The sequence below is a fragment of the Zalophus californianus genome, chromosome 5 (assembly GCF_009762305.2).
Source record: "Zalophus californianus isolate mZalCal1 chromosome 5, mZalCal1.pri.v2, whole genome shotgun sequence".
In the NCBI taxonomy this organism is placed as follows: Eukaryota; Metazoa; Chordata; class Mammalia; order Carnivora; family Otariidae; genus Zalophus; species Zalophus californianus.
In genome coordinates this window covers 124,895,378-124,921,087 of record NC_045599.1, presented here as the reverse complement: position 1 = coordinate 124,921,087, position 25,710 = coordinate 124,895,378, and the positions used below count along the sequence as shown (strand labels likewise).

Here is a 25,710-nt window from a genome sequence, read left to right as displayed (position 1 = left end):
CGCTCACTGACTGAGCCACCCATGTGTCCCTATTGGCTGTATTTTATGTTGATATACAGTAGTTCATTTATTTTCCCAATTTGGGTATTTAGGTTGGTAAGTTTTTGCTGTTAACTGGTACCACTCAAAATTACATCTCTTTGAGTATATTAATTTTTAGCCTTTATTAATCCTGACAAATTTTGAAGTCTTAACTATTGGAAATTTTTAAAAACCTTTTCAGAAGCAAGAGAAAAAGAGGAAGAAATGAACAGAGAGAAAGAATTAAGAAGGCAAAATGAAGATATTGAACCAACATCATCGGGCTCACATGTAGTCAGAGATTGCTCCAAATCATCTTCCAGGTGCTTGACTTTCTCAAAAAGATTCTATTAAACTATCATTCCCATTTAGGTGTTTAATCTTAGATAATGAAACTGGTAGTTTTGCAAAGAAAAAAGGATAAAGACTGATTTTGTTCTAAGAAACTGATTTCTTTTTCTTTTATTTTTTTTAAGGTTTTTATTTACTGTCAGAGGGAGAGAGAGCGCAGAAGCTGGGGGAGTGGCAGAGGGAGAAGCAGGCTTCCTGCTGAGCAGGGAGCCTGATGCGGGGCTCGATTTCAGGACCCTGGGATTATGACCTGAGCCGAAGGCAGACGCTTAACTGACTGAGCCACGCAGGCATCCCTATTTAAGGACTTTTTTTTTTTAAAGATTTTATTTATTTTTTGACAGAGACACAGCAAGAGAGGGAACACAAGCAGGGGGAGTGGGAGAGGGAGAAGCAGGCTTCCTGCAGAGCAGGGAGCCCGATGCAGGGCTTGATGCAGGGCTCGATCCCAGGACCCTGGCACCATGACCTGAGCTGAAGGCAGACGCTTAACGACTGAGCCACTCAGGCACCCCTATTTAAGGACTTTTAAAGGCCTTTTTGCCAGTGGCTTTCATATATTAGGAAGAAAAAAACAGTAAAAAATATAGGCAGGAGAAAACTGTTAAGTAACTTTTTTCTTCATTGAGGCATCTTGAAGTTTTGTAATTTTTGCATAATTTTAATTGCCTTAAGGCTATACATTTTTTCATGTGATTTTGATGTCTTTTAAAAAATAAAATGTGATTATTTTTCTCCACTTGAATTTGGACCTCATGCTTTCTATGTATATTGATAAACTTGTTAGATTTGATATATTTTCTTGTTCTCTAGCTTTTTAAAAAACTTTAGTTATATCACATTTCATTGTACAAACATTTTTTCATGTGTTTGATCATATTTTAATGTTTTTGGTATCTATTTCTTAGGCAATTATTTTTCCTCAAATAGATTATTATGCTACTTTCTTTTTTCTGGATTAATCAAAATTACTTAAAAATTTTAAATGAGATTATTATGAAGTATTTAAGACTATCAAAAAGTTAATAAAAGACTGTACTCACTAGACAAGAAGTAAACTTTTACAGTGAACACTTCTTAGAACTGCCTTCCATTGCATCTCCCTCCCTTCTTGGCAGAAGTAGCCAATTTTCCAAACTTAAAATATTTTTCACATCTCTCTTTATAACATTATAACGTATTTCTATATCCCTAAGGCATATATCATATTGTTTTGCATATTTTAAGATCTTTCCCCTTATATGTCTAGTATAGAACTTAGCATATTATATACTGTCATGTACTGTTTTTGTTATGTGTTCTTATATAAGATTATTGACACTGTAAGGTCAGGGATGTTTTTCCCCTTAATTAAACAAAAAGTTTTGGGCGCCTGGGTGACTCAGTTGGTTAAGCAACTGCCTTTGGCTCAGGTCATGATCCTGGAGTCTCAGGATCAAGTCCCACATCGGGCTCCCTGCTCAGCGGGGAGTCTGCTTTTCCCGCTGACCCTCTCCCCTCTCGTGCTCTCTCTCTCTCATTCTCTCTCTCGCAAATAAATAAAATCTTAATAAATAAATAAATTAAATTAAATTAAATTAAAAAAACAAAACAAAAAGTTTTTGCTATGAAGTATGTCATACATATAAAACTTTAGATATCCTGCACTTAAAGTAAAGAGAACAATGAAGTAAATACCCATAGTGTAGAGCTTTACGAGTGTGTTTGAAGTCCTCTCTCTCTGCTCGTATTTCTCTCTCCTCCACTCTGTTTATCCTTCCTTTCTCTTTTTAATAGTTTTATTAGATATAAGTATTCCTAAACAATATGATGTTTTATATGATTTCTTATTTTATATTGATGCTGTTAATGCTGTCATGAGTGTGTTTTTTCAAAAAAAATTTTTTTTATTCAACAAGATTTTTTTAGGGGGGTGGAGAGGAGAGGCAGAGGAAGAGGGGGAAGAGAGAGGACCCTAAGCAGGCTCCATGCCTGGAGCCCGATACGGGACTTGATCTCACAACCCTGAGATCATGACCTCAGCTGAAATCAAGAGTTGGACACTTAACCAACTGAACCACCCAGACACCCCACAACAAGATATTTTTGAGATAGTCATATTGACAGATGAGGCTATAGTTCATTCATATTCGATGCCGTTTGGTTTTCCTTTTAGAAATATACTGCAATTTTTCCAATTTCTAGTCAATTTAGGTTGCTGTTTTTCTATATTATCATAAAATATGTTTTTAGTGACTGCCTTGTAGCCATCCTCTGTTGTTGTTTATTTTAAAGACCTTATTTATTTAATTAAAAAGAGTGTGTGTGTGTGTGTGTGTGTGTGTGTGTGTGTGTGTGTGTGAGTGAGAGCCGGTGGGGGGGCGCAAGGGGAGTGGTGAGGAGCAGAGGCAGAGACGGAATCTCAAGCAGAGTCTGTGCTGAGCATGGAGCCCATTGTGGGTCTCCATCTCACGACCCCAAGATCATGACCTGAGCCGAAATCAAGAGTCAGATGCTTAACGGACTGAGCCACCCAGGCGCCCCATCGTCCTCTGTTTTATATGTACAAAAGTTCCTCTTTCTTCCTCCCTCCTTTCCTTTCATAGAAGCTTATTGAATACATCACAAGGGAGTGGTCAGGGCAGTGACGGAGTGACTGTCTGCTGTACAAAAGTTTCTTTAGAGCATATATCTAGTCGTAGACTTGGTAGGTCTTTGACTTAAATACATATTTATCTTTACCAGATTTGGCTCAGTTATCTTCTAAAGCGTTTATATCCATTTACATTACCACCAGCAGAGTGCAACAGTTCCTGTTGCTCCACATCCTTGCCCACACCCATTATTGTTACACATTTGTATTTTTGCCAGTCTGATTGTTGTGAAGTGATACCTTTATGGTGTTGATTTGCATTTTGCTGGTTACTGGTGTAGTTGTGCATCATTTTAAAAGTTTTTTTTTAAATATATTTTTTCTTCTGAAGATACAGTAAGAACTGTATGGTCTGCAAGATTTTCTACTGAGGTGCTTGATGTTTATTATTATTAGTTTTTATTTTTCAATGGTGTTTTTTAAATAGAAGTTTCAAATTTTAATGTGTTATCGTTTACTAATCTTTTGTGGTGTTTCTGTGTTTCTTTTTTTTTAAAGATTTATTTATTTGAGAAAGAGAGCGCGTGCACTGGGGGAGGAGCAGAGGGGAAGGGAGAGAAGCAGGCTCCTTGCTGAACTTGGAGCTTGGTGCAGGGCTGATTCCACGACCCTGAGATCACCACCTGAGTGGAAACCAAGAGTCCAGTGCCCAATGGAATGAGCCACCCAGGCATCCCTTTGGTGTTTTTGTGTTTTAAGGAATGAGTCCTTACACTGAAATCATAAAATAATTTCCTGTTTTTTTTTTAAGATTTTATTTATTGGGGCACCTGGGTGGTTCAGTTGGGTAAGCATCTGCCTTTGGTTTAGGTCAAGAGCTTGGGGTCCTGGGATCGAACCCCGCATCAGGCACCCTGATCAGCAGGGAGTCTGCTTCTCCCTCTCCCTCTGCCTTTCCCCCACCCAATCGTGCTCTCGCTTGTGGGTGCTCTCTCTCTCTCTCTCAAATGAATAAATACAAAATCTTTAAAAAATGATTTTATTTATTTGAGAGAGTGTGTGCCTGCATGAGCAGGGGGGAGGGGCAGAGGGAGAAGCAGACACCCTGCTGAGCAGGGAGCCCAACCTAGGGCTCAATACCAGATCTTGACCCGAGCCCATGGCAGATGCTTAACCAACTGAGTCACCCAGGCGCCCCAGCTTCCTATGTTTTTTTCGTTTCGTGTTTCATATTTAGGTCTTTAATCAATGTCGAATTGCTTTTTATAGGTAATGATGAAGTTGTCATCCAGTTCTATTTTTCCTTCATGTGGATAATCAGTTTTCCCAGCCCCTTTATTTTTGTTTTTTGAAAAATTTTACTTAATAGACTTTATTTTTTAGATCAGTTTTAGGCTCATAGCAAAATTGAGCAGAAGGTACAGAGGTTTTTTTCCATATACCCCCTGTCCTCCTACATTCATAGCCTCCCTTATCATCATCAACATCCTCCACCAGAGTGGTACATTTGTTAGAATTGATAAACCTATGCCGACATGTGATCATCACTTAGAATCCGTAGTTTACATGATGGTTCACTCTTTGATGTTGTACGTTCTATGGGTTTGGACAGTTATGTAATGACATGTAGCCATAGTATCAGTCAGAGTAGTTTCAGTGCCCTTAACATCCTCTGTGCTCTACCTATTCATTTTTGCCTCCTCCTAACTCCTAGCAACCACTGATATTTTAAATTTTTATTGAAGTAATTTATACACATTACAGAATCAAACATTATAAAGCTTCATTTTTCCCTGTTAATTCTTGCTTCCCAGAGAAAATTATTTAAGTTTTTTTTCATCTTTTATTTACCTCCATATTTCTAAATCGTAACTTTTGTGTCTGGCTTCTTTCACTTTGTAAGATATTTTCAAGGTTCATGTTTTATCAGAACTTCATTCCTTTAAATGGCTGAATAGGATTCCAGTGTATGTGTATACCACAGTTTGTTTATCCATTTGTTGATGAACATTTGGATTGTTTTCATTTTTTTTTTTAAAGATTTTATTTGACAGAGAGAGAGAGACACAGGGAGAGGGGGAACACAAGCAGGGGAGTGGGAGAGAGAGAGAAGCAGGCTTCCCGCTGAGCAGGGAGCCCGATGCGGGGCTCGATCCCAGGACCCCAAGATCATGACCTGAGCCGAAGGCAGACGCTTAACGACTAAGCCACTCAGGCGCCCCTAGATTGTTTTCACCTTTTGAATACTGTGAATGCAATGAACATTAGTGTACAAGTATATGTTTTTGAGTCTTTGTTTTTAATTCTTTTGAATATGTACCTAGGAGTGGAATTTATGGGTCATATGGTAATTTTATGTTTAACTTTCTTTTTTGAGGAATTGCCAAACTGTTACACAGTGGTTACACCATTTTACATTCTTATCAGCAAGGTATGAGGATTCCAATTTTTTTTACATTCTTCCCATTAGTTATTTTCCATTTTCTTATGTTTTTATTGTAGTCATCCTAGTAAGTATGAAGTGGTATCTCATTGTTTTTTATTTTCATTTCCCTAATATCTAATGATGTTGAGCATCTTTTGATGTGTTTATTGGCCATTTGCATATATTCTTTGGAGAAATAACGAAGTCCTGTAACCATTTTTAAATTGGATTGTTTGTCTTTCTGTTGTTGAATTATAGGAGTTCTTTATATATTCTGTTTATTAAACTATTATTCTGTATATGATTTGCCGATATTTTCTCCCCTTCTGTAGATTGTCTTTTCACTTTTTTTTTTTTTTAAGATTTTTTTATTTGTCAAAGAGCGAGCACACAAGCTGTGGGAGTGGCAGGCAGAGGGAGAAGCAGGCTCCCCCTTGAGCCAGGAGCCTGATGCGGGACTTGATCCCAGGACCCTGGGATCATGACCTGAGCTGAAGGCAGAGGCTTAACCGACTGAGCCACTCAGGCGTCCTGTCTTTTCACTTTCTTAAATATTTTTTTTTTAAGTAAACTCTCTGCCACATGTGGGGCTTGAACTCACAATCCCCAAGATAGAGAGTCACATTCTCTATCAACAGAGCCAGACAGAACCCCTGTCTTTTCACTTTCTTAATAATGTACTTTGATGCATTAAAGTTTTTAGTTTTGATGAAGTCCAACTTACATATTTTTTCTCCTTGTTTTAAGAGTTTTATGGTTTTATTTATTTTTGTTTTTTTATTTTTTAAAGATTTTATTTATTTGACAGAGAGAGAGGGAGCACAAGCAGGCAAAGCGGTAGGGAGAGGGAGAAAGAGTCTGCTGAGCAGGGAGACCGATGTGGGGCTTGATCCCGCACCCCGGGGTCATGACCTGAGCTGAAGGTAGATACTTAACCAGCTGAGTCACCCAGGTGCCCCAACAACAGAATTATTCTGACACTGAAAAAAGGATAGTGGTATAGGGAATTTTAGGGAAATTGAGCATGTCAGGATTTTTTTAAATCACATTAGCCTTCTTATGTAGCAGTGTGTTTTCTGTTTTATTTTATTCAACCATTGCATGGTGATCATCACTATCTTTAAATGCATACTTGTTATATATAAATTATTTCTTATGATAATTTGAATTTGGTTCTGGAATTCCTCTTCTCTCTTTTTTTAAAATTTTATTTATTTATTTGAGAGAGAGAGAGAGGGAGAGAGAGCATAAGCAGGGGGTTGGGGAGAGGGAGAAGCAGGCTCCCCACTGAGCAGCGAGCTGGATGTGGGGCTCAATCCCAGGCCCCTGGGATCATGACTTAAGCCGAAGGCAGGTGCTTACTTGACTGAGCCACCCAGGTGGTGCTCCTCCTCTTCTGCTCTCTTGGCTGTATTTCATTCAGTCCTATCTATTTTAAACACGTTTCAGGCTAGTTTTTTACCTTGTATATTAAGAGTCTGTGTCACAAAACATACAAATAATTTTTTTGAGATCTTATTTTCTTAAGTAATCTCTACACCCAGTGTGGAGCTTGAACCCACAACCCTGAGATTGAGAGTTGCATGTTCCACCAACTGAGGCAGCCAGACACCCCCACAAAACATACAAATAATTAAAAAAAAAACCTAGTGTTGTTAAAATTTGGTTTAGAGGAAGTCATCTAAGACTACCACTTTTATTGGCTTTAAAGAAATAGTATATGGATGGAAGTTACCATTTAAATATCAAATGCTGGAAAGAAATATTCTATGAAATATAGCTGTCGGATAGGAGAGAAATAATTGATATATTCCAAATCTGTAAGGTAGGAATTGTTTAGACATTTGCATTTCCTCTAAAGAAATTAGTACCAGGGGCGCCTGGGTGGCTCAGTTGGTTGGGTGTCTGTCTTTGGCTCAGGTCATGATCCCAGGGTCCTGGGATTGAGCCCTGAGTTGGGCTGCCTGCTCAGTGGGGAGCCTGCTTGTCCCTCTCCCTCTGCCTGCTGCTCCCCCTGCTTGTGCTCTCTCTCTGTGTCAAATAAATAAAATAAAAAAAAGAAATTGGGGTGCCTGGGTGGCTCAGTCGTTAAGCATCTGCCTTCGGCTCAGATCATGATCCCAGGGTCCTGGATCGAGCCCCGCATCGGGCTCCCTGCTCCGCGGGAAGCCTGCTTCTCCCTCTCCCACTCCCCCTGCTTGTGTTCCCTCTCTCTCTGTCTCTCTCTGTCAAATAAATAAATAAAATCTTTAAAAAAAGAAAAAGAAATTAGTTACCAGAAACAATGACTTTTTGTTAGGAATTTAGTTCCTATATTGAAATTGTATAATTACATATTTAATGCTTAGCTAAACTCTCTTTTAAAAAGTCAGCTGAGGGGCACCTGGGCAGCTCAGTCAGTTCAGCATCGCCTTTGGCTCAGTTTGTGATCCTGGGGTCCTGGGATTGAGCCCCATGTCAGGCTCCCTGCTCAGCGGGGAGTCTGCTTGTCCTTCTCCTGCTGCCACTCCCCCTGCTTGTGCTTTCTCTCTCTCTCTCAAATAAATAAAACCTTAAAAAAATTAAAAGTCAGCTGAGAAAAATATTAGGTTTTGACTCCTCTGTTTTCTTATCAGATACATATTGTTTCTCAGGCTCTGGTTCATATTTTGGTACCACATTGAATTTAGGAGTATTTTAAACATGGAATGTGTTCTGTTTTCTGTCACGGACATTTTTGGACATAATTTCATGGACTTTGTTTTTTGGAAATTGAAAATATGTTAAAAATTGTTTATTTTTTTGGCTTGTATACATTAGAAGCAAAAAGACAGAAATGGAACTAGAAGCTGCATAGAAGCTGATACATTCCATCCAGTTTCGTGTCAGTATTAGGACTGTGTAATCAGCTGTGAAATCAACTTGGATTCATTTAGTTCTTAGTTCAGTGATAGTTAAACTCAGTTAAAGCATAGGTGCTAAGGATTAATGATTTAGAGCTCTCTATGCTCTGAATAATTTTGCATTAAGAAAGTCTGTGATTTCTAAATTAGTATAGCTGGGAATTTGTGACTTAATGACAAGGGAGAAAATTTTGGAGTGTGACTAATAAAAATCTCTTCAGTCAGTCATTCACCTGTTACTTATTGAGCATCTGTTGTGGGGTAGGCACTACTTTAGGCATTGGGGCTACAGAAATTAGCAAGTCAGATGAGATCTCTGAGCTCATATTGTTGTGGGGTATCTGAGGAGACTGGATAACAGATTATAAACAACGAAGTAACCAGTTAAGTAAGATAATTTAGTGAGGTATATGACAAAGATAAAGTAAGATAATGAAGATAATGGTGACTGATAGGGCTGTGTTTGATAAAGTTTAGAAAGGGGGCATGTAAAGCCTCTTTGAGGAGGTGATACTTGAGGAGACCTGAATGAAGAGAAAGAGGCCCATTTAACAGTCACTGCTCCAGAGGGGACTGCAAGTGCAAAGACCCTCATACTGGACCAAGCTTAACCTATTCAATTTGAAAGAAGGCCTGTGGGGATGTAGCACAGTGAGCTAAACCATGGCAAAAACAAAGAGAAATTCTCTTTGTGGAGGTTTGCTTTCTCCAAGCAAAGATAGGACCCTTTGTATACGGATAACATGTATATAAGTATGTACTCCCTTCAGTATTCAACTTAGATGAAAATCAAAATAAAAAATCCCATTTTTTTCTTCAGTGGATATTGAGTGCCTGTTATATGTCAGGCATTGTTTAGGTGCTAGAGACAGCAATGAATGCAACAGAGAGAAATTTCTGCTTTCATGGAGCCTATATACTAGAAATATTTTAGTAGAAGGTAATAATACTTTGAGTTTTATAAAATATTTGATATTAATTGATGTAATTAGGAATGCAATTCTCAATCCTTTGGGATGGGGTAGGAGGGAGGGTGGATGGTGGACTTTCAGAATGCCTAGAGGTGTGTGATAAAGACCTTAATGAAAGTGTGTAACAGTTCAGAGGTGTGCTGGGTAGAAAAACAGTTGAGAATCAGTATAATACTCTCTAGTGTAAGATAGTTTTAGAATCCAAGGATGCTACAAAGAACATTTTAGCAACTCAGTAAACTTGAATTAAAACAAAACGTTTGTATTTCAGAAAATATATTGAAACGTTTTAGGAGTAATATTAACTTTCTTACATGGCTGGCTTTATTTGCTCCTATGGTAAACAGTGATTGGACTCAGATATAGTGAACAGAAGCATTGGTTATCTTGGGGGTTTTCTTTCTTATGGATGTCGTATTTTGTAGTTTTTCTTCCACATTCCAGTTGTTCTGCTGGCTCTTTATGAGTGAGGATGCCCTAGTGGGCCTCTAACATATAATTACTGTGACTTTAATTTATGTTTTTGGTTAATATAAGTAGATAAAAGAAACTTCTACTTTCTTAAGATAAAATAACATCTGAGTTACACATTTAATGCTTGAATTACAAATTTAACAAATTACACATTAATTAATAAAAATTAAAACTCAGTTGTTAAAAGGAGAGGCAGGGTTTCCTGGGAAATCAGTACTATCTCTAGAGTGTGTTCTTTGTTGCAGCAGAGGCAAAGAGTTTCTGTTTCTGTATTTTCAGGGATACAAGCAGCAGTGAGAGTGAGGAGAGTTCTGGTTCTTCTGATGATGAATTAATTGGCCCTCCTTTACCCCTTAAAATGATGAAAGAACCAAGTAATCGTATCGAGGAAGATATCCTTGGTCCTTTACCTCCACCTCTTTATGAAGAAGTAGAAGAAGATGATGATGATGACGGTGATTCAGAGGAGGAGGAAGTAAGTATTTCAGTAGTAATTTAACAATTCATTGGAGTAGTGTAGGGATCAGTTCCCTGCTGTTATTCATGAGTGAGAGCAAATGAACAGTTTTGAGTTTACTACTGATAGCCCTTGTTGAAAGAACTCTAAAGGATGTACTTCAGGAACAAGGAAATATAACTCAAATAATGGGCAGCAGGAAGCAATGTCTTGAAAAAAGGAGTTAATTAATAGACATTTTGTTAAATCTCCATAAGCATTGAGTATAAATAATAGTAATGAATACATTTAGGGTTTTTTTTTTAAGATTTTATTTATTCATTTGAGAGGGAGAGACAGAGCATCAGCAGGGGGAGCAGCAGAGGCAGAGGGAGAAGCAGACTCCCCGCTGAGCAGGGAGCCCAGTGTGGGGCTTGATCCCAGGCAACCCGAGCTGAAGGCAGTTGCTTTACCATCTGAGGCACCCAGGCACCTCAGGGGGATTTTTTTTTTTTAAGATTTTTTATTTATTTATTTGACAGAGAGAGAGAGACAGCGAGAGAGGGAACACAAGCAGGGTGAGTGGGAGAGGGAGAAGCAGGCTTCCCGCGGAGCAGAGAGCCCGATGTGGGGCTCGATCCCACGACCCTGGGATCATGACCTGAGCCGAAGACAGACGCCTAACAACTGAGCCACCCAGGCGCCCTGTTTTTTGTTTTTTGTTTTTTAAAGATTTTATCTATTTGAGAGAGAGCGCACGTGAGCTCACTCACTCACTTGCATGAGTGGCGGGGAGGGGCAGAGGGAGACGTAGACTTCGGCTCCATCCCAGGACCCATGAAATCAAGATTTGAGCTGAAGGCAGCTATTTAACCAACTGAGCCACCCAGGTGCCCCGATTTAGGGGGATTTAAAAACAAAGTGGATCTAAAATTATTGTGAGCAATAACATGGAAGATAGGAGAGTGGAATCAGTTCATTCAGTTTGAAGGCCTTGTATTATTTGGGAGGAGGCTAGAGCTATTAATTAACTTCACATTAGTTTAAGGATGCAAGTCGTAATTTTAAGAGTAATTGCCAAAGAATAGAAATAAATTGTATAATCTCAAAATAGTAAAAGAATACATGAAGAAAACCGTCAGTATACTTGGTGTATTTGACACCCGGAGTGGATCATTTTTTAATACCACCCTCCTCTGTGGTAAATTATTTTCAGTAATGATTATGAGATGAAACAAATAACGATCAGAAAAGAAACAGCTTTTGCAAATCTGTCAGTGACTTCACAAAATCGGCATTCTTTGCATATTCTTATTCAGTACCAGTGTATCAAATTTGTCAATTTATGTTAATTCATAGTTAATCAAAGAAAGCTTTGTAAAGAGTTTTTATTTGTTTATTTTAGAGAGAGAGCACGAGAACAGGGGTAGGAGCAGAGGGGGAGGGAGAAAGAATCTCAAGCGGACTCCATGCTGAGGGCGGAGCCAAATGCAGGGCTCAGTCTCATCACCCTGAGATCAATGACCTGAGCGGAAACCAAGAGTCAGATGCTTAACCAACTGAACTACCCAGGCACCCCTAATCAAAGAAAGCTTTTAATTTTAATTTTGAAAAATTTTTTTCACATGAAACATGAGATGTGTGTATATATGTATGTGTTTTAAGATTCTTTACAGAAAATGCACCCCTTTACTGTGTGCACTACTTCCACTGCAATACTCTTAATGTGCCATTGAAGAAGACTCACCATCATTCCAGTAAAAGAAAGAAGAAAAAAAAGTAGAGGAAAATCTGGGTAAATAGAGATAAAAAAGAAATAAGGTGGTAGGCATGAATACAGATATATCTGTGTTCACAATAGATGTAAGTGGATTCAACTTGCCACTTAAAATTCTCAGATTAGATTTAAAAATTACGATATATTCTGTTTACGAGTGATACACCTAAAATGTAATGACCTAGAAAGGTTGAGAGAAAGAGGAATAAAAAATAACAGGACAGTACTAACCAAAAGATAACTGATTAATCTTATAAAATTAACTTAAGACAAAAATAGTCTTTAAGTCATAATTAGTCTAATTAGCCAAATGAGTGTCATTACTTAATGGTAAAGGGAACAATTTATCCTCCAGGAAAATTTGGCATTCCTTAGCCTCTGTGAATTTAACACAATATATTTAAAGCAAAAATTGACAGAATTAGGGTACCTGGGTGGCTCACTTGGTTAAGTGACTGCCTTCAGCTCAGGTCATGATCCTGGAGTCCTGGGATCGAGCCCTGCATCGGGATCCCTGCTCAGCAGGGACTCTGCTTCTCCCTCTGACCCTCTCCCCTCTCATATGCTCGCTCTCTCTCTCTCAAATAAATAAATCTAAAAGAGAAAATTGACAGAATTAATGAGGAATAGACAAATCTACAATCATAATGGGAGATTCAGAAATTGTTAAGACAACAGTAAGAGTACAGTAGTGAACAATACAAATGCATGTTTTTTCAGCTGAACATATATAGAACCCTTGTCTCATATTTTCTTTTCAAGCACATATGGATAAATCAGAAATAAGAAGAGGCTCACATCTAGGTCACAACTTGCTATGGACATGAGAAAGATGTACTTATTTTGGGTAGTTCACAGAGTAGATTATATGTAGGTTGATCATGAAATGTGAGAATATGTTTGCGTACTCTCAAATGTGAGTGAATGTTTGTGAGTGAATGTTTATGTACTCTCAAAATTCATGTGTTGAAGCCCTAACCCCCAGTGTGGCTGCATTGGACATGAGACTCTTTGGAAGTAATTAAGGTTACATTAGGTTGTAAGGGTGGAGCCTGATCTTTTTTTTTTTTAAAGATTTTATTTATTTATTTGACAGAGACACAGCAAGAGAGGGAACACAAGCAGGGGGAGTGGGAGAGGGAGAAGCAGGCTTCCTGCAGAGCAGGGAGCCCGATGCGGGGCTCGATCCCAGGACCTTGGGACCATGACCTGAGCTGAAGGCAGCCGCTTAACCGACTGAGCCACCCAGGCGCCCCAGGGTGGACCCTGATCTTATAGGTTTAGTGTGCTTATAAGAAGAGAAACACCACAGAGTCAGGTCTGCATATAACAAAGCAAGAAGGTGGGCATGTACAAGGCAAGAAGAAAGCCCTCAACAGAAACTAAATTACCTTGATCTTGGACTTCGAGCCTCCAGAACTGTGAGAAAATAAATTTCTGATGATTAGCCATCTAGCTTGTGTTATTTTGTTATGTTAACCTGAGCTGATTAATACAGGTTTGCAAGGCTGACAAGAGGCTGGGGAACAGGGAGTGGAAAAAAAGAAGGGTGTTGTGAGCAGGCAGAAAATTGCTATAGTGAAGGCTCAATGTATGCAAGAACATGTTATGGTGGTGAAATGTCATGTGATTAGTGCATGGCTGAGTTTTCTTATTAGGGGTAAGTGGAAAGATGAGGCTGATGAGATCAAATTCAGAGATCAGTACACAGAAGAGCGGCTTTCTGGAGGGCATGGAATTTGAATGAGCCTTGTAGAGGGTTACATTTTGATGAGCATGGTGGGGGTAGGCCACATCCTGTGTATGAAGAGTAAATGGCAGGAACAAAGGCATAATTTATAAGGTTAGATTTCAGATGATGCAAAAATCAACTTGCCTAGAATAGAAAGTTGATAAAGAAGATCAGACCTTTGACATAGAACTGGTGTGTGAGTAAACCCAAAGTACAGCTGTGCGGGGAAGTACATGCTTAGGTATGGGACTCCAAAGCTCGTTTGTAAGCTTTAGCCTTTCATGGCTGTAATTCAAGCATTTTAGGAGACTGAATAACAGTTTTCTGGGTGTGTGGGTTTTTTTGTTTTGTTTCCTGTTTTTTTTTTTTTAAGATTTTATTTATTAGAAAGGGAGAGAGTGTGTGAGAGAGAGCAAGCAAGCATGAGCGTGGGGGAGGGCAGAGAGAGGAGGAGAAGCAGGCTCCCCTCTGAGCAGGGGGCCCGTTGTGGAGCTCGATCCCAGGACCCTGAGATCATGACCCGAGCCAAAACCAAGAGTCAGACGCTTAACTGACTGAGGCAACCAGGAGCCCCTGTTTTCTGTGTGTGTGTGTTTTTTTAAATAAGATTATATGCATTGAGTCTTTTGAAAGAAAATTGTCTTTTTATGGGTGTGCCTTTTTTTGTAAACATAGTAAAAGAAAATGCTGATGAAATAATATGAAAAGCAAGGCTGTTGATGAATGTTCCAATAACAGCCTTAATTTTAAAGTATGCACTAATTGATGAAGTTTATTAGCATTGTTAATGGATTAACTAAAACTTTGGGAGACAAAACAGGAGTGGGAGATTCCTTACGTCTATTACAATTCTCCTTCTGTTTCTCTTTTGGATGTATATCATAACCAGCATTTCCAGGGCTAGGGCAGAGATGGTGAGTGAAGTAGATAGTTTGGAAATTTGGAAATGTTGTGAATGTGGCTTTGCAGTGGCCTTCTTAGATTTGGATAAATTATATTGGCCTTGAATGGAGTTGTTCAGTTTTTAGACTGTGGTTTAATAGTAGTAGATGGGTAGCAACCTTAGGGTGTTTTTTTAGGTTCTGAGTGAAAACTTTTCTACTGCTTGTATTTGATATGTGGGATATTGGCAGCCTTCTGGAGTTAGGGATCATAGGCAAGGGAAAGCTGCTATTACCATCTTGAATGTGAATGTTGTGGGATCTAGACAGACAAATTAGCATGATTTATTTTAGATTATTTGCATAGCAGTGTTTGGCCTGTGTGTCAACATTGAGTTCAAGTATTTCTGGGTTTTGAAGGAATCTTGTTTTTAATGGTTGGTTAGACTTAGGACCTAGTAATTTATTGATTCAGAAACTGAATTTAGTTCCTTCAGGCAATCAGTTTGGGGTAATGCTAAACAAAATTATAGGAGATTGTTTTATGTATCAGAATGCTAGTTAATATTTTCACAGTTTGGGATATATCAGAATTGTCCCTCCTCTCCTTTTTTCTCCCATGCTTCGTTTCATCACCAATAATCTTTTGTGCTTTTATTTCCTTTTGTGTCTTCAGCCCTTTTCTTTCTACCAGCTCTTGGCTTTAAGCTTGCAAACATACTAAAATCTTCCTTTAATTCAGTTTTCCCTCAAAGCTACTGTACAATTTCCTCTTTCTCGCCATATGTTTCAAAAGTAGTATCTGTATTACCACCTCTGCTTTGTCACCACATTTTCTCCTGAAATCTTTGTCAGTTTTTGCCCTTATAATTTCACTGAAACTGTCCTCCCACAGATCCTCACTGGCAAAATCAAAATATCCTAATCCAAAGGCCATTTTTCTGTTCTCATTCTGTACCTCTGCAATATTGGACAGCATTGATTTTTTCTTTCTTGAAACTCTTTCTTTGCCATTTATATATACTGTTGGTTTGCTGCCTCTCTGTTTATTCAATAGATAATTATTTAGCACTTTTTTTTTTTTTAAAGATTTTATTTGTCAGAGAGAGAGGGAGAGAGAGACAGAGAGCAAGCACAAGCAGGGGGAGTGGCAGGCAGAAGGAGAAGCAGGCTCTCCGCGTAGCAAGGAGCCCGATGCGGTACTCGATCCTAGGACTCTGGGATCATGACCTGAGCTGAAGGCAGACGCTTAACGACTGAGCCACCCAGGCGCCCCTATTTAGCACTTTTTATGAGTCAGGTACTTTCCAGGTGTTGGGGATACAGCAATGAATAAAGCCAACAAGTCCCTGCTCTGATGATGCTTACATTTCTGCTAGAGTCTCTTACTATTTCATATTTCCTCACATTTCCCCAACCATAAGCATTCCCTGAGGATCTGTCCTTGCTTGCCGTGTCATTTCATGTTTGGCCTGGGTAGAGTCTCCTACATTTTCTTGTCCTCATGACTCCTCTTCACTGAGAGCAGCTGGAAGCATTGCCCCATCTCGTTTGAACTTCAGACCCAGCTTTCTAATGACTTATGAAACATGTCCACATTTAAGCTCCAACAGTATTCTAAATTCAACTTCTAAGATCAACCTCAGGCTTTTATTTTCTTCCACTTAAACTTTTGTTGAAGCCACTTAGCTTGTCTCTTTGCCTTTAGGATCTTCTGTTCAATCCCTTTTCCTCACTGCTTTAAGATTAAACTATTTGTAACACGAGTCACATTGCAAATAATAGTACTCAGTCCCTAAATGAGGGAAAATAAACTACCACAGCAGTCAGGACTCCATCTGGGGATTCTTGAATACAATTTATTTTGTTGCTCAGAAACTTATAAAGCACTGTGGCCTTTTATTTTTTTTTATTTTTAAATATTTTATGTCTTTATTTGACAGAGAGAGCACAAGCAGGGGGAGCGGTAGGCAGAGGGAGAAGCAGGCTCTCCACTGAGCAGGGAGCCCAATGTGGGGCTCGATCCCAGGACCCAGGGATCATGACCTGAGCTGAAGGCAGACGCTTAACCCACTGAGCTACCCAGGCACCCTGCACTGTGGCATTTTAGAGAGAGATTCTACTTAGGAGGAAGGCAGTCAAGCTCACATATTTGACTGGCTAAATATTTCAATAGGTATTATTGAATTAATGGAAAAAATTTTTTTTCTTTTTTTTCATTAACATATAATGTATTATTTGTTTTAGGGGTACAGGTCTGTGATTCATCAGTCTTACACAATTCACAGCACTCACCATAGCACATACCCTCCCCAGTGTCCATCACCCAGCCACACCATCCCTCCCACCCCCTCCACTCAACAACCCTGTTTGTTTCCCGAGATTAAGAATCTCTTATGGTTTGTCTCCCTCTCTGGTTCCATCTTGTTTCATTTTTCCATCCCTTCCCCAATGATCCTCTGTCTTGTTTCTCAAATTCCTCATATCAGGGGCACCTGGGTGGTTCATTTGTTAAGCATCTGCCTTAGGCTCAGGTCATGATCCCAGAACCCTGGGATCGAGCCCCACATCGGGCTCCCTGCTCAGTGGGAAGCCTGCTTCTCCCTCTCCCACTCCCCCTGCTTGTATTCCTTCTCTTGCTGTCTCTCTCTCTGTCAAATAAATAAATAAAGTCTTTAAAAAAAATTCCTCATATCAGTGAGATCATATGGTAATTGTCTTTCTCTGATTGACTTATTTTGCTTAGCATAATACCCTCTAGTTCCATCCACATCGTGGCAAATGGCAAGATTTCATTTTTGATGGCTGCATAATATTCCACTGTATAGGGGCTCCTGGGTGGCTCAGTCATTAAGCGTCTGCCTTCGGCTCAGGTCATGATCCCAGGGTCCTGGGATTGAGCCCCATGTCGGGCTCTCTGCTCGCTGGGAAGCCTGCTTCTCCCTTTCCCACTCCCCCTGCTTGTGTTCCCTCTTTCGCTGTCTCTCTGTCAAAATAAATAAATAAAATCTTAAAAAAAAAATATTCCATTGTATATACATACCACATCTTCTTTATCCATTCATCTGTTGATGGACATCTAGGCTCTTTCCATAGTTTGGCTATTGTGGACATTGCTGCTATAAACATTAGGGTGCACATACCCCTTTGGATCACTCCATTTGTATCTTTGGGGTATATACCCAGTAGTGCAATTGCTGGGTCATAGAGGAGCTCTATTTTCAACTTTTTGAGGAACCTCCATACTGTTTTCCAGAGTGGCTGCACCAGCTTGCATTCCCACCAACAGTGTAGGAGGGTTCCCCTTTCAATGGAAAAATATTTTTAAAATAACCTTTTTTTTTTTTTTTTTTTTAACCCAGTGGTTCTTAGTATGAATGTAAGAATCACCTTTGGTACAATTAAAAAATATATATGCTTCGCTTTGTTATCTGGAGATGGATTCAGTAGGACTGGGGTGGATCCTGCCCCAACACCTGCAATCTGTGTTGTAACAAAAGGCTCCACAGGTAAGCCTCTTCCCAGTTCACCTGTTGCACTGCCTCTTCCCAATCTGCTGTGGCTGCTTACTTAAATAATTTAACTATATTAGGGTACCTCTGTAAGTTTTGACCTGTATCATGTATCGTGGGTATTTAAGGACATGGGATATTGCTTACAGAGTAACGTTTCTCAAAAAGAAGGATATGGTGTTGCTGCCTTGTTTCTCTGTGACAGCGAGGCCATTTTGTTTTCGTATAAGGCTTGTAAGAGGGGCGCTTGGATGGCTCAGTTGTTAAGTGTCCGCCTTTGGCTCAGGTCATGGTCCTGGGGTCCTGGGATTGAGCCCCGCATCAGGCTCCCTGCTCAGCCAGGAGCCTGCTTCTCCCTCTCCCACTCCTCTGCTTGTGTTCCCTTTCTCGCTGTCTCTCTCTCTCTGTCAAATAAATAAAATCTTAAAAAAAAAAAAAAAGACTTGTAAGAATATTCTTTCCCCCAAATAACTTAGAAATAACATTTATTTTGATTATTATTTTGCAAAAAGTATTTCTTCCATAATATGTGGTGGTTGATTTTCTTTAGAAGTGTTACTGTTCGTTGCTTTTGACATGAGAGAGATGGTAAATGCCTGGCCTTTTGTATCATACCCAGTTTTAGGTCTTTTTATGCTTATCTTGAATTATACCTATTAAATCATAACCATCATGGTTTGTGAAGGACTATGAACAGGTAAATAGTTTAGGAGTTGAGCCAGTAGCTCTGACAGTTGTTTTAATTATTGAAACTATATTACCAAGTATTGAGAGCCTTAAAAATCTTATTTCCTTTAATCTCAGTAATATTACTTCTGGGATTCTAACCTGAGGAAATTTGGAAAAAGCTTTATGCCCAAAGATAGTTATCACAGTACTATTTATAATAATGATTTTCAGAATGTGTTCCATGGGAGTGGTGGGTTGGGGCATTGAATCTCCTATCTATTTCCATTTGAGGGAACTGATAAGAGCATGTCCATATCACTGGTGGTACCAGGAAACTGACTTCTTGTCTTAAGTGCACTTCATGTATTTCTAATAAGCGGACTTTGCAGAAAGTGAAATTTGTTCTGACTCTTAAAGGCAAAATATAAATAAATTTTAGGTTTATGTTATGTTGGGCTTGCTGAGAGCTTCCTCTTGTCAGAAAGTTTTCATGTCTAAAAATGTTTGAAAATAACAGACATGTGAAATAATTAGAAGAATTAGAAATAACGTGAATACATGTCTAGTAACAGGAGGAAGGACAAGTAAATTGTTTAGTTATACAATATTATGCAGTCATTGAACATGTTTAATAAGAGCTTTCAGTAGCACTAGGGAATGATGTAAAACTGTCTAGACAATATGATTTCAAAAATTTAAATGATACACATGCATGGAAAAAAGTATTTGCTTGTTTCTGGATTGTGGGAATGAAGATAATGTGTTTTTTTTTTCCCCTGCCTTATACCTTTCTATTCTTTTCTAGTTTCCATATTGATCATAAGTTGTGCCTGTGATTAGAAACAAATAATGGAGTTACATTCAGTTAACATTCCTTCATTATAAGCCAATTAAGATCTTAACTTAAAAATTAGAATAGATAGGGTGATGGGCATTAAGGAGGGCACTTGGTGTTACTACAACTGATGGATCACTAAATTCTACCCCTGAAACTAATAATACACTCTATTTTAACTAAATTGAATTTAAATAAAAAACTAAAAAAGAAGAAAGGAAAAAAATTACAACAGATAGAGAAAAAACTCCAAACAGAATAATATTGAACATAAATATAAAATAAATCTTAAGTACTGTGAATAAATTCCTATCTTACCTTGTCCCAAAAAGAATTTAATGAAGTGAAATGCTATAAGAAAGCATAAATTAGGAAGAATGAAGGAAAATAGAAAAGCAAGAACATAACATTAACATAAAACATAGGAAGCAGAGTTCTAAATATTTGCTAATGGGTAGGTCACAAAACCTGGTCACCATCATTGGTTACTCTCTTTCCCTCCTGCCCCACATCAATTCGTTACAAGTCTCATTAGCTCTATCTCCAGCCAGATCGCTCCTTTTCTGTCCATCTCTTTTACTACCACCTTAGTGAATCCAGTATCACTCCAACAGCAGTAGCCACTTAGATTGTCTCCCAGCTTCCACTGTTAACTGGAGTATTATAATAGTAATCCAGGCAGTAAAAAGAAGTAACATATAGATACAGGGAAACAATATAGAGTAGTGTTTAAGAGAGTGGATTTTGGAGCCACATGGAGCTTTCACTTTCAAGCTGTGTGACTTTGGGCACGTTACTTAGCCTCTCTTGTATCTTTCTTTCCTCCTCTGTAAAATGGGGCTAATAAAATACTCAACTGGAATTTTGTAGATGATTCAATGAGTGAATGAATGTATTTGGAACCCTTAGAATGTTATTTGATGTCATGGTCATCTATTTATATATGTAACAAAAAAATAAAAATTTTTTAATGTAATTTCTAATAAAAACATCTAAAAATGAAACTAAAAGGAAACTTTTTAATACCTTATTAAATAATTCATTCATGTTTCCTGCCAGCAGTCAGTATTATAAATAATTAAGGAGCATTAGAGGTATTCCCTTTAAAATCTAGAATAAAACATGGTAACTGTTGCATTATTATTTGAGACATTTTTGCCAATTAAACAAGTCAAATTGAAGTAATCAAAATTGCATATTAGGAAGAAGTGAGATTATTGTATTTAGTGTGACTCTACCTAAAATAAAAAAGAACTAATCAAAACATTTATAACAAAATAATTTATAGTAGTCAGTTTATTTTTATTTTATTTTTTTGTATGCAATTTAAAGGGTTAATGAAAAAAAGATACCTGTTTTACAACAGGAACAACAACAGTGAATTAGGAGTAAACTTAGTGGAAGATATGTCTGAATATAAATAACAGTATAAAGCTTTTCAGTACAAAAAAGAATTTAAGTAAATAAGAACCATTAAAAATCAGTAAATATTTCTCATTTTTCCCCCCACAGAGGTTAAATTATTTGCCCAGTTTGCTTATTTGCTCACTTACGTAGCTATTAAGTGATAGAGTTGCTATTTAAACCCAGGCCCTCTACGCTTTTAACATTATTATGCTACCTCCCTTAACTTGGAAGCTGTGGAATTGGACTGTGAGCCCGTTTTAAGGGGCCGACCTATCTATCAGTTAGTACCTTACAGCAGTCCCCCCTTATCTGTGGGGGATGCATTCCAAAATCCCCAGTGGATTCCTGAAACCAGAGATGGTACCAAACCCTGTGTATACTATGTTTTTTCCTATACGTATATGTCTGTGATAAAGTTTAGTTTATAAATTACGCACAGTAAGAGATGAACAACAGCTAATGATAAAAATAGAACAGTTATAACGATATACTGTAATAAGAGGTGAATATGGTCTCTATTGAAATACTTGTGATGATGTGAGGTGATAAAATGCCTATGTGACGAGGTGAAGTGAGGTGAATGACATAGGCATTGGTGCTACAGTGTGTTAGGCTACAATTGACCTTCTGAACTTGGTTGACAGCGGGTAATGAAACTGGAAAATGAAACCTTGTTAAGGGAGGACTACTGTATTATGTAATTTGGCTGCTGCTGACAAAATGGAAAATAACAATGGCTTAAATGAGATAGAAGTCTTTTCTTTCTATCGCTACATCAAAAACTAATGATGTAATGTATGGTGATTAACGTAATAAAAAAAAAAGAAACATAAATGCAATCAACAGCTAAATGGACCGGAACTAGTTTGTGGGTCCAGGGTACCACAGATTGGCTTGCTTCCGTCCTTTTGTTTTGCCATCCTCAATAATTTGGGCTTCAAGATGTACGCTCAAACTGTAGCCATGATTTTTGCATTTTTGTCAGCAGGAATGCAGAAGGGATAAAGAAGGCTACTGATTTTGAACTTAATCTTTTACATGGGAAATATAATATTTACTTTAGGAAGCTAGGATTGTAGCTAAAATTCAGTGCTTCCATTTAGAAAGGATGGATGATACGGAGTGGGGGGAGCCATTTAGCAACTCTGTAGTGAGCATAAATTTATATTCAGTGTTTGGTGCTTTCGGTTATAGTAATGGCAAATTATTTACTTTTTAGAAAAAAATTTCAGCCATTGTGAATAGTCCTTTACTATTGTATGATATAGACTTACTTGATTTTATTTTGTTTACTTTAAACATATAGCTACTGTTCTCCAAAGGAACAGAAGATGTAAAATTTGTGGGTACTAATGCAATCTTTAAACTCTTGGGATTGGTTACTATATTAGCATGCATGAATTTCATTTGATTTTTTTTTTTTTTTAGTTTAGTTGTACTATTTTTTCTTAAGAAATGAGTTGTAGTCTTTTTGGTTCATTTTGTTAAAGAAAGAATCCCTAAAACTAGTCCCAAGGCTAGCCCTAAGATAATAAATAGTCAAGTTCATCTAGATATTTGTCAGGTTCATTTATACAGAGAATCATTGAAATACTCGTAAGGGAAATGGAGTTATAGAAATGGACTTTTTAAGGGACACCTGGGTGGCTCAGTTGTTAAACGTCTGCCTTCGGCTCAGGTCATGATCCCAGGGTCCTGGGATCAAGCCCCACATTGGGCTCCCTGCTCAGCAGGAAGCCTGCTTCTCCCTCCTCTTCCACTCCCCCTGTTTGTGTTCCCTGTCTCGCTGTGTCTCTCTCTGTCAAATAAATAAATAAAATTCTTTAAAAAAAAGGAAATGGACTTTAAAAAACTTTACAGGATTCCTTTTTTTATTTTTTAAAAATAATTTAAAATACATATTTTTATTTTTTGCCTCAAAAAGTGACATTTATTCAAAGGAGAAAAGAAAAATGACAAGATGTCCATCCCTTGGCTCCCTTCCCTCCCCCCTCCTGCTCCTCTTCAGCACCCCCCGGCCAAACCCTGAGTAGGGCTAGGTAGGAGGACAGCTGCTCAGATAAGGTCAGCAGCACTGAGGGGCATCTCCTCACTGGAGGTGTTGTAGAAGGTTTTGATATCTCGAAGAGTCTTCTTGTCTCCTTCTGTCACCCTGATAGCCTCAGTCTTACAGCCAAATTGGCCAGCATGACTGATTCTGTGGATATAGTTTTCCCTGTTGGTGGGAAGGTCATAGTTGATGACTAAAGAAACCTGCTGCACATCAATGCTCTGGCCTAGGTCAAGAGAGAGGACAACTTCAGTGTGTGAATGAGAAAAGGACACAGTCTATCCAAAAGAGTTTGAAGTATCTGTGTAGGCAGCCAAAGGAACACAAAGAAAGCAAACACCCCCTCTTCTCCAACAACGTAAGGCATGCCAGATTTTAGTCCAAGTTGCTACTTCCTGAAGAGGGGCGTCAGCAGGCCCTTTGGAGAGGGAATCATCTTGGATTTTATAGAAGGCTTCCTTAACAGAGAAAGTACATTTTATTTTTTAATTTTTAATTTTTTAAAATTTTTTAAAGATTTTATTCGTTTGAGACACAGAGACAGAGAGAGAAAGCATGAGCAGGGAGAGGCAGAGGGAGAAGCAGGCTCCTCGCTGAGCCAGGAGCCCGATGTGGGGCTTGATCCCATGACCCTGGGATCATGACCTGAGCCGAAGGCAGACGCTTAACCATCTGAGCCACCCAGGCACCCCTATTTTTTAATTTTTTTTTTAAATTTTATTTATTTGACAGAGAGAGAGAGAGAAAGAGCAAGTGCACAAGTAGGGGAGCAGCGGGCAGAGGGCGAGGGAGTAGCAGGCTCCCTGCTGAGCAGGAACCCGGATGCGGGGCTCGATCCTAGGACGCTGGGATCATGACCTGAGCCGAAGGCAGATGCTTAACGACTGAGCCACCCAGGCACCCCGAGAAAGTGTATTTTAAATGCTTCAATGTAGGGCGCCTGGGTGACTCATTCGGTTGTGCTTCTGCCTTCGGCTCAGGTCATGATCCCAGAGTCCAGGGATCCAGCCCTGCAGTGGCCTCCCTGCTCAGTGGGGAGTCTGCTTCTCCCTCTGACCCTCACACACTCTCTCTTTCTCAAATAAATAAATAAAATCTTAAAAAAAGAAATGCTTCAATTTAGGGATATATGCTTCTTCAGTGAAGCAAGTTATACCTGTAAACAAAATTAGCAATTTTTCCTCAGTTGTGTATGTGTGTTTTTAAAGATTTTATTTATCAGAGAGAGAGAGCGAGCACAAGCACGAGCAGTGGGGAGGGGCAGAGGGAGTGGGAGAAGCCGACTCTGCTGAGCAGGGAGCTGGATGCGAGACTTGATCCCAGGACCCTGGCATCACAACCTGAGTTGAAGGCAGATGCTTAACCAACTGAGTCACCCAGGCTCCCCTCCTCAGTTGTGTTTATGATTATCATTTTTTAAAATAAATTTTTCTGGGGCGCCTGGGTGGCTCAGTTGGTTAAGCGACTGCCTTCGGCTCAGGTCATGATCCTGGAGTCCCAGGATCGAGTCCCACATCGGGCTCCCTGCTCAGCAGGGAGTCTGCTTCTCCCTCTGACCCTCTTCCCTCTTATGCTCTCTGTCTCTCATTCTCTCTCTCTCAGATAAATAAATAAAATCTTTAAAAAAAATAAAATAAAATTTTCTGATTATATTTAAATGTATTTCCCTCTTCTGTTGCTTTCCTTCTGGTATTTCTTTCATTTTTTTTTAAATTTTATTTTACTATGTTATGTTAATCACCATACATTACATCATTAGTTTTTGATGTAGTGTTCCATGATTCATTGTTTGTGTATAACACCCAGTGCTCCATTAAATACATGCCCTCCTTAATACCCATCACCAGGCTAACCAATCCTCCCTCCTCCCTCCCCCCTCCCCTCTAAAACCCTCAGTTTGTTTCTCAGAGTCCATAGTCTTTCACGGTTCGTCTCCCCCTCCGATTTCCCCCGCTTCATTTTTCCCTTCCTACTATCTTTTTTTTTTTTTTAACATATAATGTATTGTTTCAGAGGTACAGGTCTGTGGTTCAACAGTCTTACACAATTCACAGTGCTCACCATAGCACATATCCTCCCCAATGTCTATCACCCAGCCACCCCATCCCTCCCACCCCCCACCACTCCAGCAACCCTCAGTTTGTTTCCTGAGATTAAGAGTCTCTTATGGTTTGTCTTATGATTATCATTTTTTAAGAGGAGTTTTACCTCCTTCCCGCTCTCTTTTATTATTTTCTACACCTGGCATATAATTCAGTTCCCATTTAGCACTGGTTGTATCAGTAATTCAGGATATATTTCTTAAGGACATATCTAATTTTTCATCAGTATAGGCTAACATATGGAAGGTCTGATTTTTTTTTTAAGATTTTATTTATTTATTTGACACAGAGAGAGACAGCGAGAGAGGGAACACAAGCAGGGGGAGTGGGAGAGGGAGAAGCAGGCTCCCCGCTGAGCAGGGAGCCTGATGCAGGGCTTCATCCCAGAACCCTGGGATCATGACCTGAGCTGAAGGCAGATGCTTAACGACTGAGCCACCCAGGTGCCCCTGGAAGGTCTGATTTTTAAATGTATCAGACCCTACCAGTTCCTGTTTGCCCATTAATTCTCCGTAATAGAGTTTTGAGTTGGTACTGGTCAAAATTTAATGCATCCTTCCCAATCCTCTAGTTCCTGCTTGTTAAAATTCTGTCCAGCCTTTAGGGACCATTT

General features: G+C 39.0%; 1 protein-coding gene and 1 non-coding gene across 3 annotated transcripts in view; one reads left to right on the top strand and one right to left on the bottom strand.

Moving 5' to 3' along the window:
* The window catches only part of WDR70 (WD repeat domain 70), a 290,555-nt gene that overhangs the window by 10,887 nt on the left and 253,958 nt on the right, over positions 1–25,710 (top strand). Inside the window, exons 4-5 of one of the 2 annotated variants that reach the window (XM_027605240.1) lie at positions 224–344; positions 9,976–10,171. In XM_027605240.1, the coding sequence (XP_027461041.1) occupies positions 224–344; positions 9,976–10,171 (317 nt within the window). The remainder of the gene's footprint in view (positions 1–223; positions 345–9,975; positions 10,172–25,710) is intronic. The other variant, XM_027605241.1, reaches the window with a different exon arrangement.
* LOC113930070 lies at positions 23,297–23,438 on the bottom strand. Its single transcript, XR_003522440.1, has one exon. It is a non-coding gene; the product is annotated as a small nucleolar RNA SNORA67 (small nucleolar RNA).